We start from the raw sequence: 18,011 nt of genomic DNA, 5'->3' as shown, positions 1-18,011 counted from the left end.
CCTATACGTGTGACTCTGCACTAATCAGAGAGTGCACCAGCAACTTGAGAGAAATCACTAGGAGTAATGATGTTACCGGATGTTACTCTATGGTGGGTTCCAGGTCACAGAGACATTGAGGGCAATAAAATGATATAACGGACACTTCTTCCCCGTGTTAGTCCTCTATATCGAGGTTTTGCTGTATATTCCAAAAAGTAAAAAATTAATAAAAAAAGTGTGGTGACATCTATGAGACTTTATGATTAATAGACAAAAGTGTATGTTGGGTTGTCTATAATAATAACCGTTTCCCTAAATTGTAATATTTAATTTAAATATTTCAAAACGGATAATAAAATAAATAAAATGAAAAAACGATAATTTATAAAATTGAATTGTTGATTTTAAAAGTTTCCGATGTATTTTAAAATTGTTTTCTTTTAGATTTTCAGTGTTTATGTTTACGTTTCATAAATTAGGTGTTTTGACAGTATTCTATTTTCTAAAAACATTGACTCAAAATGGTGGATATTTGTCATCAAATGATTTCCATCTAATTTCCATAATGTACGTGCGACAATAACACCGCGTACTCAAGTTCAGAATAAAAAGTTTAATTAATTGACATGACTTAATGATAAATTCGTTGTGGCCACCTAATCGAATATTAACATAAAATGTGCGATGCATGTTCGGAGTTTCTCCAATTGCTCGTTTCGTGTAAGTAAATCATCTCTTAGAAAAAATCAAAACTAGCCAACAGATTTAAAACCCCAGAATGAAAGTTAAAACCGCAATCGCAAAATCACAGTAATCAAATAACCTATTGTTGAGATTCCCTTGTTTTTTTTTTTTTTTTTTCTAAACAAAAATTAATTTTATATCCTTTTTTTCTTGTCATTAACAATAGATGTCCCAATTTTTTTTCTGCTTCTTTTATTTCAGACGAAAGTCAAATAAGCAGGGACAGCAATGAATTGCCAAACTTATCAAAACACGATGTCACCACTGTATTAAACTATTCGCACACATGGCCCTCGAGGCAGTGCATGTGTTGTTATCGAGACCCGAAAAACCTCGAACGATTTAGTCTCGTCACTCAAGGTATTATATACTTGGTTGTGTGTCAGTTAAAAGAACTTAGCGAATCCCATGTTGAACACAAAAATGAGAACAAGAAAATCGGGGAAAAAGAAGAATCTTCCAAAGAAAAAGAAGAAAGAGAACATAAGATCTCGGAACGGGATAAATTATTAATATTGGTTACAAAAATATTTTTATTGAACTTTCCGTTGTACGTCGCTTTTAAACATACCATACAAGCCAAACTGGATGAACTTACCCAACAAGAAATGCAAACTTTAAATTTATTTTGTGATTTACACGATTCGGAAATACCAATTTATTTATTGAGAAATGTGAGTTTATTTTGTAAAACAGGAGGGTTGCATGCTATGACGGCTTGTTTCACACATTTAACACCCGAGGAATTACCTGTTTCAACAGCTCATGCCATGATCTCAGTCGGTAAGTTTAAAAGATAGGTTAGAATAAGTCATGTTTACTGATTACTAGGGCAACTAAAAATATGCTCCAAAAATGTTAATTTAAGCGCTTAAAAAAATGTTCTATAAAAATCAAAATATGTTTAAGTATGAAACTATGCTCTATAAAAAATTGAAATTAAATATTAAAATATGGATATCTTTTAGATCTGTAGGTATTGTAGGTCATACATGAAATATTTTTTGTTAGTTCCACTTAAAAAACTAAAAGAGTATTAGGAAATATTGAAGAAAATACAAAGAAATTGGAAATAGAACAGAAACAGATTTAGCTTAAATTTTGATTACAGTAAATGACAAACATATCACTTAAATTATCAAAAACTTTGTCTGTCTGGTTGTAAAATATTTTTATACATTGAAAAACTTTGTTTTACTTTGTTTCCACTGAAGTTATAGTGCAAATTTAAATGCTAGTGCTTCACTAACAATGTATTTACTGTTATTGAAAAACCATGATTTTTTTAAATAACCATACCCATTTTATTCTTTACTAAGTTTGCAGCTTCATTGTTTATGCCATTAATTATGCCCTGAGCTTGTGTCACTATATCAACCTGAGTAGAAAGCAGAAGCCCCTATATTTCTAATGTTTTTATTGTTGCTTTAAGGAAGTCATAATTTGATGCAATAAAAATCAAGTCTGATTTTGTTGTATTATCATTTAGTAGGTTCTTTTTTTGAAATTTTCATTGACACATCGTCCTCTTCGTCTAATGCATCAAACACATTTCCAACTTGATGAAATCCATGTGCAAGACAAGTTAAGTGTGTCACTTTTGGATAAAACATTTGTATGGCCTGAGCTGCTTTTACCATGTAGGGAGCAGCATTTGATAAAGAGTAAAATCATGTCTCTGTTGAAAGTTTCACACAAAATTTTAATAGAATCATAGAAAAGTCTTGCAATAGTGCTATGATTCGCTTTATCAAGCACTGCTATATATATTTAACAAAAATAATCGTTTAGGGGTCAACTCATCTGATCCAAAATACCAATAATGACATTTGCCACATATCTTCCTGTTGGATCTATTGTTTCATCGATTGAAATTCTCAAGAAGCGATCGTTGATACATTTCTGTATGTGGTCTATGGTATTTTTGTAAAGTTCCTTAAAATATTTTGTGCAAAGTGTACTTTCCAATGGTACTTCATAGTCTGTGTGTGATTTTAGGAACGATACTAATTTTTTGTTGCGCATTTTATATAGAGGTATATCAACGGAAATTAGTGCACTACATAGATCTTCTGCAAATTGAACATCTTTTGATTTGGATGTGGAACTTCAGCAAAAAAGCCAAAGTAGTTTTCTTCTCATTATTTCTTTTCTCCAGTTCTATGTGTTTATATTTGCTAGATGCTATTTTACCGACAATATTTTCTTGGCTGAAACAGATTTGTTGCACACTTTGCAAAAACTTCACTCACACATTAGGATAGTTTTTCTGACCTGGACGACTTTATTACGGCATAATTCTACAATAATTTCCAATTTGTACTACTACTACAATTTTAAATAAATTTACTCCTATTTACTCTTTTCTAATCACTTGAAACTTAAATATATAAATAAAATATTGAAAATATGCATTTGCTGAAACAAATTTCTGTCTAGTCCATTCTTTTATAGAGCGCATGAAAAAAAAAATATACATTTGCACATTTTTGGTTGCCCTACTGATCACTATTTCAAAATAAAGCCTCTACTAATTTGACTATTGAATAATTAGTAAATGAATGATTTATTCGAATAAATTCATTCATTCAAACAATTTGTTTTTAATAGTTTTCTAGACATAAATACTATGTTTAAAATGATATACAACACGTGTATATACAAGGTGGGGTTTAATTGAAAAAAGGTTTATTTATAAAAAAATGATAGTTTAGGTTTTACCATTTAACAATCAAAAAGTAAAGTGTACTTATTTAAATAAGTTCTGAAAATAAATTAAATTGATTAATTAATTAATTAGCTAAGGTGTCACGACTAACGTCACCCTTTTGTAAGTAACAATGGTTATCTGGACAACAGAACATCGTGCGTTCACAGTTGAGGAATATCTAAAATCGGACGAGTCTGTTATTGTCGTACAGAGGCGCTTTCGCCAACGCTTCAATATTGGTCGTAACGGTTCAGTTCTGAAACGTGACACAATCGACAGATGGGTACAGAATTTTAGAACGACGGCATCAGCAATGACTCAAAAGCTGCAGCACTCCGAATGAGTAGTCGAATACTTCGCAGAATTTTACACCAAGGCCTTCGCTTTCACCCCTTAATAATAAGCTTATCTTATATATTTCTTATTATATTTCTTAACTGAAAGAAGGAGATTTTGCACAACGCCAGCAATTCGCTGAAAAAATTGAAATGATTTTTGCTGATGAAACAGTAATAATAATGACAGATGGTTCATTTTCATTTGAATTGTTCTGTTAACAAACAGAACTTCCGATATTGGGCAGCAAAAAACCATAATGAAGTGCATTAACGCCCACTTCACATTGAGACAGTCACCGTTTGGTGTGCTGTAAGTCATCTTGGATTGATTGGACCTTATTTTTTCGAAGATGCTCAAGGGGCTGCTGTAACTATAACCTCCGAGCTATATGTTTTCATGTTGGAAAACTTTTTGATCCCAGAATTGCGTCGACGGAGAATTAACACAAGAAATGTTTGCTTGTAACAAGCACATACACCCAGAGCCTCAATGAAAGTTATGAGTCGCGTTTTCCCTGGTCAAGTAATTTCCCGTTTCGGTGATGTGTCGTGGCCCTCTCGTTCCCCTGATCTCACAGCTCCTGATTATTTTTTATGTGGACACCTAAACGCGAAGGTCTACGTGGATAAATCTGCAAGAATTGAAACAAGCTATCACAGCACAAGTTAGGGAAATTGACATCGACCTGTGTGAGAAAGTGCATTGCAGAAAACGGGCGTTATCTGCCTGACATTATCTTCAAAACATAATTTCACTTTTTTATTGTTAAATGGCAACATCTAAATTTTTCTTCTTCATAAATAAACTTTTTGTCAATTAAACAACAGCTGAGTTATTCTCCTTTCAAAAAGGTCCATTCTGCCCCATCTTGTACATACTTACCGATATTTCAAATAAATATTTTATAGCCTGTAGTCATACAATGAATAGTGATTCTTGTCGTATAGCTGAATGAGTAAGCTTACTTTCGATATTTTTATTTAAGTTGTCCGTTTGCGTGGTAATTTGTTTTAGAAATCAACAAATATATGATACTTATTCAAACATTCGAATAAATTTCTTGATATCAAATTATTCGAATACTTGGCAACTATCGCATTATTCGATAGTGCCCATTACTATACAAAATCTTGATGCTCACTCGTCCACGGCGTGGTTACGACTGAAAACTATTATGTTCCTTATCCAGCAAAATGTTTCAATCAGATGAATTTTATTAAAATCTTGAAATGTAACCTAATTAAAGCCCCAATCTCAAATTTATATGTTTGTTCATTTTATGTCGCAACAATCAATCACTATTAAAAAGCAAACGAAAACGATTTAAATAGAAATTTAACTCTAAAGATATTAAAAATGATGATTCATTATTATCGCATTCTTTTGATTTTTGTACGTAGTATTCTTTTAATCACTTATAATAATTTTATTTTAGTTTGTAATTTAAAATTGTGGATGAATTTTAAAAGTATGGTCTCTCTTTTGGTACCCTTACGTTCTTGCGTATTGCGTTATATGTGTAAACTTTCCGATCAAGATTTAAGAACACCCACTATAAAAAGCATGGCAGGTAAGTTAATAATTTTCATAAATTGTTTACAATCATAATTTACTTTTTAAAATGTTCTGTGTAGATTTTATGTGGAACGCTATAAAAGATCCTTTAGATACCCCGATGGCATTCGATTTAGATGGCTTAGATTTAGCATTTAAATACTTTACATCAAGCACCTTAACGATGCGTTTAGCTGGAATTACTCAAATTAATAACCAAATTGGTGTTCTTGCCGAATTATGTGTTGGTGAGGCACTTCCTGAAGCTGAATCGGCTCCAAGAAACATGGCAGATTGGTTGATTAGTAATAATATTATTTCTCATATATTTGGACCTAACTTACATGTTGAAGTGAATACAAAAGCTTTACTAAAGTTTATCTTTGTTATGTCTAAACAATTTTTTTTAAGGTTATAAAACAAAGTCATATAATATTAAATTTCTTGGCGATGGAGGGGAGAATAACTTGTGAACATATGGATATAATCTGGGCGGCGGCTCAACTCAAACACTGCGCAAGACCGGTACATGATTTACTTCCGGGATTGGTAAAGCATTTATCGGCACCGCCTGCATTACATTTGTACAGTTTGTTGGTGAAGCTAGAACCAAAAGAACATACAGAACAGGTCTTTAATAAGATTATAATGGATTATTAATATATTTTAAAATCAAATTTGAAATTTTAGACTTTATTTTTGGCGTCAGCTTTAATTAAATTTATTTGGACTCGAGGTGGTGCTGGATCTGAAGCGGGTTTAATTGGGTTAGCAGCAAGTCAAGCTGGTATTCCTTTGCATAAATGTCCCAGTTCATCTGAAAATAGTGTTAGTTTGGATGCTAGTAATTCTGAAGAAGAACACGTAAGTTATTTTTGACATATTTTTTGAATAAAAGTGAAGAATTTTTTTTGAATGGAAATGAAATGGTGATTTTTGCTTAATATTTTCTTGTACTTCTTTAATAATTATTTTTGTATGTAAAATTTTATTATTTGCACAATAATTTTTAACCTTTCAACAACATTATTTTTGTTTATATGTTTTTCGATTACCCCTTGGTAGTAAATCTCTCCAATTTGGACAGCCCAACAATTTGACAGGTTAATAATTATTTGCAGGTTCGCGGACGACTGGTTTGTATTGCAGTTTCGCCCTCACTGCTTTCACTGCATCAGGTACATTTCGTCTTAAAAAAACGCAGTGTTTGCTTATTTTTTTTTTTATTTCTGGTACCGTTTTGTTCCCCCACTTTTTTTCTGTCTTGTCGCAAAGTGTGCGTGTGTATTAACAAAATGCAGTTTTTCATTTATAATAATAACAATAATTTAATTTAAAAAAATTGCATGCAAACTGAAAAAAAAAATTAAATAATTTTCTTGGATTTTTATATCTAATTAAATTGTTTCTTTTATAATTTTATTTTTTACTTTCAATAAGGCTGAAACTTCAGCTCAATCGGAAAGTCATAAATCTGAAAGTGAAGATATTGATGGTGTTGAAATCGACGAAGAAATTGAAGAACACATCGTTATTGATAGTAGTGAAGGCCCAACACCTTGTAAAGTTGCAAGAAAACAAGCTACTTGCGAAGGTAATTATTTAAATTAAAAAGTCTATTATAACACCATAAAAAGACTTCTCTATCTCTTCCTCCTTATCTCTATTTCTCTAAAAAAAAGTTCCAACAACGAACGTATACCAAGAAATCATAAAATGATTCATTGTAACATAATGTGGAGACTTTTATCGCACTCGTCAAGTAACAATGCATTATTGCATATCGTGTTTCTAGATCTAAATTTATCCAATTTTGATGACTTTTAACATTTTTTAGTTTCAGATATAAGTAAGGATACAGCGAAAGAACCATCAACATCAATAGGTGTAAGAAGTTTAACAGAAAAACTGCAAATGTTTACTGGAAAAAAGAAACCCAATAATTCCGGTGATATGCCCGATGGTGTCGAAACGATAGGTTCAAGTAGTTCGCAAGAAGAAGCAATGGGAGAGGAATCAACAAAGTTCCGAAAACGTCGAAAAGTGTTGCGTAAAACTCGGACAAAAAGTAAAAAATCAAAACGCGCCGCTCCAAATATGCCAGGAATAAGTGCATTAAGTGATGTTGAGGTTGACGATAGCGAACAAGAATTAAAAAGAGCGGCAGCAATTAAAGAGGCCGCTGCGGCATTAATTATCCCAACGAACGTTAACAGTTTGGTTGAGGCCAATTTAAAAGAGGCAGCTTATTTAGAGGAAAGTTCATCATCCAGTGAATTAGGTAAAGATGTTTCGATGGAAGTTCGTGAACCGGAATGTGCCAATTCGTTTTTGGCGATCGCCCCACGGACCGGTGCAAGGTAATTATTTAAATCTAATATTTAAAGTGATCCAAATCCACCAACCGTATGAGTTTATAGTCATATTTTGGAATTGTTAAGTGGTGAGGAGGCAGAAGCAGAAGGTGAAGCTGATGGAAGTTACTCCTCAAGGATGAGTAATAAATCAGAAAAAAATATGGCTGATTTTGATGGCGAAGATTCTGTTTGCGAAGAGGAACTTGCCCAATTGGAACATGCTCAAATGAATTTGCACAATTTTGGGAATCAATCTTCTCCAGAAAAATCTCCAGTTCGCGTTGATCCAAAATTATCCGCTTGTTTTAAAGTTGATAACGTTTGCCAACCGGGAAATACGTTATTATGGGATTTATTACAGGATAATAAAATTGGTTTACTCGGTGAAGGGCTTGCACTTGAAGCAGAAAAGGCTCTATGTAATCTTTTATGTTATAATACCGATAGAGTAATTCGTATGAAATTTATTGAAGGATGTTTACATAATTTAGCTAATAATATGTAAGTTTTAAAATGTTTGATTTATTTTTTTATATATTTTTATAATTTTTTTAAGGACTGTAATCGTTTCATTAAGATTACTCCCAAAATTATTAACATCATTTCAACAATTTCGCGGCGTTGATATGCATCACGTGACTCAATGGGCCGAAAGACAACATTCTATGATGTCCCATTTTTTCAATAATTTAAGAACTTACACAACAGATAAAACAAAAGCTTTACCATTATATACGCACATTATGCAAGTTCAAGTTCGATTGCATTTTCTGTCAGCTGTATTTTCACCGTTAGTATCCCCAAATACTTTTAAGTAAGTTGGGTTCACTTAAATTTTTTTAATGAAATTATTCATTTTATATATATTTTTTAGATTAACATTAGAACAAGTAGATACGTTATGGCAATGTTTAGCACACGATTCTGAATGTGCTGACGAACTTTTTAGTTGGTTATTATCTCAAGCGAAAAGCAGTGATTTACACGCATTAGGAATTGAAGCGCTTAAACGTTTATATCTGATCCATTTACCTAGTTTAGCACCGGAAAATTTTAGCATGACTTGTTTGAGTCTATTTCAACAATTATGTAATTTAGCAAGAATTGCCACAGCTAATATGGATGCCCATGGACAGGATGGTTATGTGATTGGGATGGATCATATGTGGAAAATTGCTTTAAGAGCAGCAAATACAGGTGATTTCATTAAATTGAAGGAATTATGAGACATTTACTGTATAACTAATTATATATTATTAAATTTTCTATTTTATTATCTTTTAAATAGATGTAAGCATGGCGGCAATTCAATACCTTAATAGTTATTATATGGGACAAAATTTAAAGCATGAGAAACAATTTGTTTGGCAATGTATGACACATTTAGAAGCAGCCACGAAAGATTTAGCAAGTGCTGATGGTGTAGGAGAGGAAGATGCTCCTTTATTGTGTATTCAAAGAGCTTTACTTTTATTAAAAACCCATATGGAAACATTTAGAAGAAGGTAAGTTATTTTTATCCTCAATATTTCTTAATCTCAAAAAATTTTTTTTAGATATGCGTATCATTTACGTAGATGGGCTTTGGAAGGTCAAGGTGTAAGTAGTCATGTTGTAACCCCCACGGAACGTTCATGTACACCAATTAGATTGGTTGTCCAACCAGCTGGAATGTCGGAACGATGCGTTTTGGACTTATTAAGTTCTGATTATGTGGCTGACCTTCGAGCGGAAATTGTAAAATGGTGGGAAGATTTATGTAGGTTAAAAAATACCGAAGGCGAAACGAAAACACCAACGTCAATAGTCCTTCAGCACAATCCTGTTAGAATAATCACTCAAGGACAAGAATTAACCACAGATTGTGATGAAAAAACATTAGGGGAAATGGGACTTAAAGATAGTCAGGTAATTTCTCTTTTTAGTCCTTAATTTTTTTAACACACATAATTAATATATCATTTCAGATGGTGTATATATCGATGGGGGTTTCTCGCAACTTAAAAAAAAGAGAATGTATGGATTCACCATCACTACACCCCCCACCACCCAGAGAATCAATACCAACCCTTTTATTATTAGAACCAACTTATTTTGAGCAATTATTTAGCTTAATGAGGACATTAAGTGCCATGAAAGCTTCTGTAAAAGGAGGGCACAATATTCCACATACGAAAGCACAAGTTTTAAGTAGAAGAGTTTGGGAAATACTCAGTTTATTACCTACAAGCCCTACACTTTTACGGGGATTTAAAAATCTTGACACACCATTAACCGAATTATTAGATCCATCAAGTCCCCAAAAATTAATGTATTCTTTATACATTGTTGAAAGCTTGAGTGTTAAGTTACATGGTCCTAAAATTAATGATATCCAAGAAGATTGGAGTCGAATATTCATTCAACACGGTGGATTACGTCATTTTTTTGATATTTTCATGTCTGGTGTTTTACAACGTGTTGGTGATGACGGAAGCGAATGGCAACAAGATTGTCTCGCTTCTTTATTAAAGTTAATGTGGCAATTAGGTGTAGATCCACCTTTAGAATCATCAAGACCAAGTAGGTCAGATAAAATGATAATTCCCGGCCTAAATGAAGCAATGCAAAACATGATGAATGTTAAAACTGTAATGCCACAATTAACAAGTATTTTAGAAGAAATTTCATTACCAAGAGATCCAAACCATTATAAAACTGGATTTTGGGGAAGAGCGCAAGTTGTACATTACGCAATGTCTTTATTAGTTTCTTGGTTACATTGTAGTGAAGAAGCTCGACAAGGTTTATTTCAAACTCCGAAATTTTCGATTTGGCTTCAACGATTAGTTTTGGAAGACCCAGAACCCTCTGTACGGAGAGAAGTTTGTTCGGCACTTTACAAATTGTGTCTTGGTGTTTCTTCGCAAGGAGATTCTTTCGATAATACTTTAGTTGCTCCAATGTTATCTCAATTGTTGCTATACATGGAAAAAGCTGAAGGGATGAGACCTCAAAAACTTGAAGTTCCTGAAGATGGTAAAGAACCTTATGGACCAGCTTGTAGAGATTATTTTTGGTTAGTTTCACGATTGGTTGACAGTCTACCTGATGATTTCATTAAGGGTAAATTTTGAAATCAAATCATTTTTAGTTTTAATAATTTAGGATTTTTTTTAGAAAGTATTGAAGATCCCCAAAATTCAATCATCGATGTTAACGGCCTCACCTCGCGTATATCTCAATCAGTCCTCTCAAGGGATTTCTTAGAAACGAGACATCGAACTGTAGACGATGATGGTCTCATCGGCCTTTTAAATTTACTAACAAATCTAGTTAAACAAAAACCACCGTTTCAAACGAGCAAACAAGGTCAAGAACTACTTTGTGAAGTTTTCGAGTTTCTTTTTGCTTTACCAAGTCCAAAATTGAGACATGTTCCGAAATGTAAATCTGCGCGATCCAGAACGGCCGCTTTCGATCTTTTGGTCGAATTGGTTAAAGGGGCACCGGAAAATTACAATATGTTACATGAAAAATTGTTGAAACAGCATCAACCAGGACCTAATTCTCCGTACCCTTGGGATTATTGGCCCCATGAAGACGGTAGATCCGATTGTGGATACGTTGGATTAACGAATTTGGGTGCTACTTGTTATATGGCGTCTTGTATGCAACATTTGTATATGATGCCACAAGCTAGGGCTTCTATTTTAGCAGCAAATACGGAACATTCAAAACATGAGTTGACATTAAAGGAATTACAAAGAATGTTTGCATATTTATTGGTAAGTAAATGTTTTTAATAATAGTCACAAAAAAATTTGTGTAATAATCAATAGGAAAGTGAAAGAAAAGCGTACAATCCAAGAAGTTTTTGTAAAGTATATACAATGGATCATCAACCATTAAATACAGCAGAACAAAAAGATATGGCCGAATTTTTTATAGATCTCGTAAGTAAATTAGAAGAGATGACACCAGCTTTGAAAACGGTCGTTAAAGATTTATTTTGCGGCGTACTTAGTAATAATGTTGTTTCTTTAGTAAGTTTTAACACAAAATAAACCCCCACGAAAAAATAAAAAAAACATTTTTTAGGACTGTGATCATGTTAGTCGTACTTTAGAAGAATTTTATACGGTTCGTTGTCAAGTGGCTGATATGCGAAATCTTTACGAATCACTGGACGAAGTAACTGTGAAAGATACCTTGGAAGGTGACAACATGTACACTTGTAGTCAATGTGGAAAAAAAGTTCGGGCCGAAAAGCGAGCTTGTTTTAAAAAATTACCCCATATTTTATGTTTTAACACAATGAGATATACTTTTAACATGCTCACAATGTTAAAAGAAAAAGTAAACACACATTTTTCGTTTCCATTACGTTTAAGCATGGCTAGTTACGTTGAAAAATATTTAATGCCACAGCATTACCAAGAAGAACGTTTAAAAACAAATGAAGAAGAAGAAGAACAATACGAATATGATTTGATTGGTGTTACAGTTCATACGGGAACTGCAGATGGTGGACATTATTATAGTTTTATAAAGGATCGTACAGCGGGTGCTCGAGATAAATGGTTTTTATTTAACGACGCTGAAGTAAAACCATTTGATCCAAATCAAATTGCTGCGGAATGTTTTGGTGGTGAAATGACTAGTAAAACTTACGATAGTGTTACAGATAAATTTATGGACTTCAGTTTTGAAAAAACTAATAGTGCATATATGTTATTTTATGAACGTTGTCCTATAAATGCGGATAACACTGAATACCCATCAACAACTTTAGAATCTTCAGCGGAAACTTCCGCGAATTCTTCACCAAGGCCAGCTTCACCAACACCGTCGATGACGTTTGAATTAAGTAAAGAATTAGAAGATTGGATTTGGCAGGATAATATGCATTTCATTCAAGATAAAAATATTTTTGAACACACTTATTTCAAGTAAGTTTCATTTCTAAATTAGTTATAATATCAAAACAGACAAAATATTTTAGTTTTATGTGGCAAATCTGTGGATATATACCACAAACAATAATGCCAATTCAACCCGATATAACACAAAGCGCAGCACGATTATCAACATCGTTTTTTATCGAAACGTTCATACACGCTAAAGAAAAGGTTCATTAGACAAAAATAATTTCAATACGAAAAATCTAATTTTAATTTTCTTTAGCCAACTATGGTACAATGGGTAGAATTAGTTACAAAACAATTTAACGCTTGTCAGGAAGCTTGCGTTTGGTTTTTGGAACATATGGCGCAAGATACATGGTGGCCAGTTCAGGTTTTATTAAAATGTCCTAACCAAATGGTTAGACAAATGTTTCAAAGGCTGTGTATTCATGTTATACAACGATTAAAGTAAAAATTACAACAAAAACAAATTTTCTTTTAATTATATCTTTTTTTTAGACCTACTCATTCATCTTTATATTTAGCTGTTGATGATAGTAATCATCGACATGATGGTGGAGCTGATGATGATCGATATAACGTTGATCCAACTAAAATTGGAAATGCTTCTTGTGTAACAAAATTTGTTAAAACTTTACTTTCATTGGTAAGATATGTATATAATCAAATTCAGTTTATACTTCTCAGTGTTTTTTTACTGTTTCTATACATATGAACAAATTTGTTCCATTCGCTGTTCTCCATCGCCAGTTCTTTGGTTTCTATCCATGATTGGTCAGACTAGATCACCAGTTCCTCTCAAACCTCTTGACTACTAACTTTGTCTTTTACTTAAAAAAAAAAACAATAAATTAATTTTTTAGATGGAACATGGTGCTAAAGCTCACTTAAAACATTTAACAGAATATTTTGGATTTTTGTATGAATTTAGTAGGATGGGTGAAGAAGAATCAAAATTTTTATTGATGATTGGTACAATTCATACAATGATTGATTTTTATTTAGGGCATAAAGTACATGATTTTGTAAGTTTTTTTTTACTACTTTTAACATGTAACTTATATACATTTTATTTTTGTTACTTTAGGTTGATGTAAGTGAAGGTGAAGAAGAAGAAGAAGTTGTAGCTTTACCAACTGATAAATATAAACCAGCTTCTTTAGATAAAATGATTACTTTAATAGCATCATTAGTAGAAAAAAGTCGTGATACAGATTTGAGATTAAAACTTAGTATTAAAGATTATAACGCGGTAGCTGGTGGAAAGGTAAAAAAAGTCCAAGATAATCGAGATTAATACTAATACGATTTTTTATAAGGGTTTCCCATTTTTATACCAACAAATAAAAGACAACATCAATCTCCAACAAACAAGAAATTTAATTCATTCTCTATGTCGAGGAAATGAACGTTTAGCCACATCAATTATTGCAATGCTATCTCAAGCGATTAGTAGAAATGCAGATGTAAAAAATTAACTATTTCATATTGGATAAAAAAAAACATTCTTTTTTTAATTTTTAGTCTTGCCAACCATTTTTTAAACTACTTACTTTACTCACTGAAGGCGGAAGTCAAAACTCTGCAGGTCCTTCTGGTTTACCATGTTTCACTCAACTTGTTTTACAAAGAGTTTGGGAAGCTGCCGAATGTTGTCCTTACTCAGCATTAGATTGGTTGGCATTACAAGTCACCAAAAGTCGATTAGTACATCAATGGGTTCTATCATCTTTGGATACTTGGGTTGAACATTTTTTATTAGGCCATGCTAATCAAAGAGTTAGAAGCGGTAATATTTCGTATTTATGCTTATAATCTTTATTAACACATTTTTTTTATAGCTGCTGGATTTTTATTAGTATCCCTAGTTCCTAGTACACAATTTCGACTTGGTTTTCGTGCAACTCACCGTTTACACAGAGAAGCCCAATTAACTGGGGAGGCTCAAGTAGTTCTTCATCAAGTTTACACCGCTTTATTAAGACTTCTTGGTCCAGCTAAACATTACACAGACATGCAACATCATGGCACAATGAAATTAACAACTTATTTTACGTTGATGATGTATTGTTGTATATCAAGGACTGAAAAATTAATGGTTGGTGAAAAATTTTTCATTAACAAAATTATTAAATAATTCATTTTTTAGTTTGGACAATATTTAATGCAACTATGGCATTTATTCCATCCAAAACTTTCTGAACCAGCCGTTCCAGCACATCACAATAAACAAGCATTATTAGCTTTTTGGAACCATGCATGTACAGATTGCCCAGAAAATGTACAAATAATGCTTCAAAATGCTCACATTACAAAAAATATAGCATTCAATTACATTCTGTAAGTTCAAATTGATTTTACTCAAAAATTTTATGATAAAAATAAAAATTTGTGTTAGAGCTGACCATGATGATCAAGAAATTGTAATGTATAACCGTACGATGTTACCAGCGTATTATGGTTTATTACGAATGATGTGTCAACAATCGAGGATTTTTACACGTCATTTAGCGAATCATCAAAATTTACAATGGGCGTTTAAAAACATCACACCACATCCGACCCAGTATTCGGCGGCTGTCGAGGAATTATTCAAACTGATGCAATTGATGGTAATGAAACATCCGGAAGCGTCCGATATTGAACAAAGGGAAATTTGTTCCTTTCGAAGGAACACTTTAACCACTTATCTTCAGTGTTTAGATGGTAGAACGAGTTGGTCGACCTTAATATCTGCTTTAAGGATTTTAGTTGATTGTAACGACGATAGACTTTACGTCGTTTATAATGGAGGATTACAAATTGTTTGTGATGTAAAATTTTTTTTAATTATTTCTATGTTGGATTAATTTATACATTTTTATTTTTAGGCTTTTCAAAATCTTCATATAATGCTGCATGAAGCAACGGCATGTCATGTATCAGCTGAATTACAAGAGGTTTTATTAATACTTTTAGATTTAATCCGTTGCGTTCGATTATTTAGGGAACCGAAAGATTCCCGAGGAATTTTACTTGCGTGTAAAGATTGGGTTGAAGTTATTAAAAAACTAGCATCATTATTGAATACGTATAATCCTCCAGATTTGCGAATGTGTTGTATAGGTCTGTTTTTTTTAAATGACATTTGTTTTTACCTTTTAATGCAGATATTTCAGATTAATTGTGGTTTTCATTGAAATGAAAAATCGTTTAGAATAAGTGCATACAAAGTTTTTATGCTTTTATTTTATTGCTTTCTAAGTTAAATGTTTGGGCATATTTTAAAGGATTTTTCATCATTGCTTTACTTTAAAAAACAGATGCATTAAAGGGTTAACAATTAGACCAAGTATCAATCTTTGTTTTTTTTTGTTTTAGAAACATTAAAAGAATTTTTACTTGTAATGCCGGTTGAAGCGCTAAACATATTGGTTCCATTATTATCCCACTGCCATTCAGCATTTCAAGACAGTCAAGACGCTGTTCCATTGGGGCCGTATTTTCCAAGAAGGGGCCATCCCTTACCTAGCATAACTGGAAAAGGTGTTGCTAGACCTTTAAGGCCTATGGTTCAAATGACAGTTCCTCAAAATCAACTTGAACAAAGCAGGGTAATATTTTTCCGTTTATCCGCAATTATTAAGTGTAAATTGTTCTAAGTTCACACTATAACATTTGCTAAAGTGAGCTTTAAAGTTTTTAATAGTTATTATTATAAATATATTTTAATAATTTTTGCTTTAATATATATTTTGTTGCAGGGTGTTGATCCTGAATATGACGAAGCATTAGATAAATTTTACAAACCATACCACGAATTTATAGATACTTTGTGTCGTGTGGCGATTAACGCGGACGCTTTATCGGAACAACTAATAACTTTATCCGCCATGGTGGGATTTGAAGCCGTCCCTCTACATTCCACATTTTTCCCAAAATTGTGGTTAGAGGTAATTATCAAAACAAATTAAAATTTAAAAATCCCCATCTAAACCGTCTTTATCATTTTTTTAGAATATGGATAGAAAATTTATTTCATTGCTGACATCTTGTAATTATTTTGTTGATTATGTTGATTCGGTTTTGTTGGATGAACGTATGGCCTTAACGATAGACGTTATTTATCAATTCATTAGAGCGTTTTTCCCAAAGGTAAATATTAGTTAGAAAAATTTATCAAAATTCGTCTTATTCAATTTATTTAGATTTCCGCCCATGTTCTGTCAGAACAAACCCTAACTATGTTTGATAATACCGTGCTCGTTTTAAGTGAGCAAATGAATACGTGGGATATAAAGAAAATGGCAAGAAGAATCGCAGGCGATTTACGAGCTTTAACTTTAGTTTATAGCAGTCCCGATACAGATGTACCCAATGTTTTGTGGTTAACAATAGCACAATTAGAAATAAAAGTAAAAACTGAGCTCAACAAATTACAACCACAAACAGGTAATTGCATAATCGTTTTTAAAATATACCATTTTTAAATAATTTTTGAATTAGAAACAACAATAATGGGATCTACTAATGATGGTGAAGAAGAATCAAACGACAATACTCCAAAACCAAGTACATCACGATCAGCTGATGACGCAAACCCAGAAACGAGCCATGAAGAAAAAAATGAAAGTGATTCTGAAACACAAAATACAACTTGTAGTGAGGAAAGTAGTGAGGATCAAAAAGTTGCTTCTGAACCAACAACACTAGATAATTTGAGGTTATTAAATTCGGCGTTAAACGATTTGTTGGTGGTCGTTTATGAGAGACGAGGTATAAGCTCCTAACGGGCACCGATTTTTTCTAATTACGACCAATCTCTAAGTGTTCTCTTTTCACTATGTGCTTAAAGAAAAGATAAGAATCGTTTTTGGCCCCCATTGTGTTGACTCCACATCTTACCCTATCATTTTTTTTTACTAGGGCTAAACGATTAATAGTAAATGTGTACTCATGATGGTATAAAACAATTCATTGATTACTTAAATAATAAGAAAAAAAAGGACTTCATCCGTCTTAAATTTTAAGCTTCTCGATGGTATCGCGAAAGCCCCCTCGCGTGTGTGGCACTTTGTACATTTGTCCCGCTGCATTTTTTCAGTATTTTTTGGCATTACTCGTTATTTTTTCTGTGTTCATATTTGAATAAATGAGATTTTCTCAGTATGCAGTTAAACAAAAAAACAGTTCATTGTAACATTTGTAAGTTGTAGCAGGGTAGAAACGTAAGTTAATGGTTTATTTTTCTTTTTTAATAATTCTATTTGCTCTGTATAGTTCATGGTGCGTTTTCTTGTACAATTCTCCCTATTTTCTTCAGAAAAAAACTGTGTTAAAATGCAGATGTTTAAAAAAAAAGAAAAAAAAAACGATTTTTGATTTCTTTAAAAAGACTGTTAATAAAATCTCTTTTATATTATTAATTTGAAGTTTTAT

At 32.4% G+C, this 18,011-nt stretch overlaps 1 protein-coding gene across 7 annotated transcripts; it reads left to right on the top strand.

Moving 5' to 3' along the window:
• The first annotated feature begins 489 nt into the window (after nt 1–489).
• Nucleotides 490–17,998, top strand: LOC111418847 (ubiquitinyl hydrolase 1 puf). Of its 7 annotated transcripts, XM_071197180.1 has the most exons (35): nt 490–702; nt 928–1,509; nt 5,211–5,345; nt 5,410–5,681; nt 5,741–5,959; nt 6,020–6,193; nt 6,451–6,507; nt 6,770–6,923; nt 7,167–7,689; nt 7,750–8,187; nt 8,243–8,500; nt 8,561–8,883; nt 8,975–9,191; nt 9,243–9,594; nt 9,654–10,791; nt 10,846–11,453; nt 11,508–11,711; nt 11,767–12,617; nt 12,671–12,797; nt 12,853–13,040; nt 13,092–13,239; nt 13,457–13,618; nt 13,681–13,860; nt 13,913–14,059; nt 14,118–14,382; nt 14,435–14,691; nt 14,743–14,933; nt 14,992–15,205; nt 15,290–15,406; nt 15,464–15,698; nt 15,954–16,186; nt 16,337–16,525; nt 16,590–16,727; nt 16,781–17,024; nt 17,079–17,998. In XM_071197180.1, the coding sequence occupies exons 1-35, from the start codon at nt 660–662 to the stop codon at nt 17,360–17,362; spliced, it is 9,867 nt and encodes a 3,288-aa protein (XP_071053281.1). In that variant the 5' UTR covers nt 490–659; the 3' UTR covers nt 17,363–17,998. The 7 variants fall into 7 exon arrangements, with proteins under 7 accessions (XP_071053281.1, XP_071053277.1, XP_071053279.1 ...); XM_071197176.1 differs by having other exon boundaries at nt 7,173–7,689; nt 14,992–15,406; XM_071197178.1 differs by having other exon boundaries at nt 7,771–8,187; nt 14,992–15,406.
• Nucleotides 17,999–18,011: the final 13 nt, after the last annotated feature.

The sequence above is a fragment of the Onthophagus taurus genome, chromosome 7, assembly GCF_036711975.1.
Source record: "Onthophagus taurus isolate NC chromosome 7, IU_Otau_3.0, whole genome shotgun sequence".
Taxonomy (NCBI): Eukaryota; Metazoa; Arthropoda; class Insecta; order Coleoptera; family Scarabaeidae; genus Onthophagus; species Onthophagus taurus.
The sequence above is the reverse complement of the archived record's forward strand: the minus strand, read 5'-3'. Positions and strand labels throughout refer to the sequence as shown.

Bases quoted from the DNA above. Each gene is read 5' to 3' on its own strand.
- LOC111418847 (XM_023051538.2), top strand. From the start codon at position 660: ATGTGCGATGCATGTTCGGAGTTTCTCCAATTGCTCGTTTCGT. The intron at 10,792-10,845 runs GTAAATTTTGAA...GATTTTTTTTAG, and splicing joins ACCTGATGATTTCATTAAGG to AAAGTATTGAAGATCCCCAA. The intron at 14,060-14,117 runs GTAAAAAATTAA...TTTAATTTTTAG, and splicing joins CGATTAGTAGAAATGCAGAT to TCTTGCCAACCATTTTTTAA.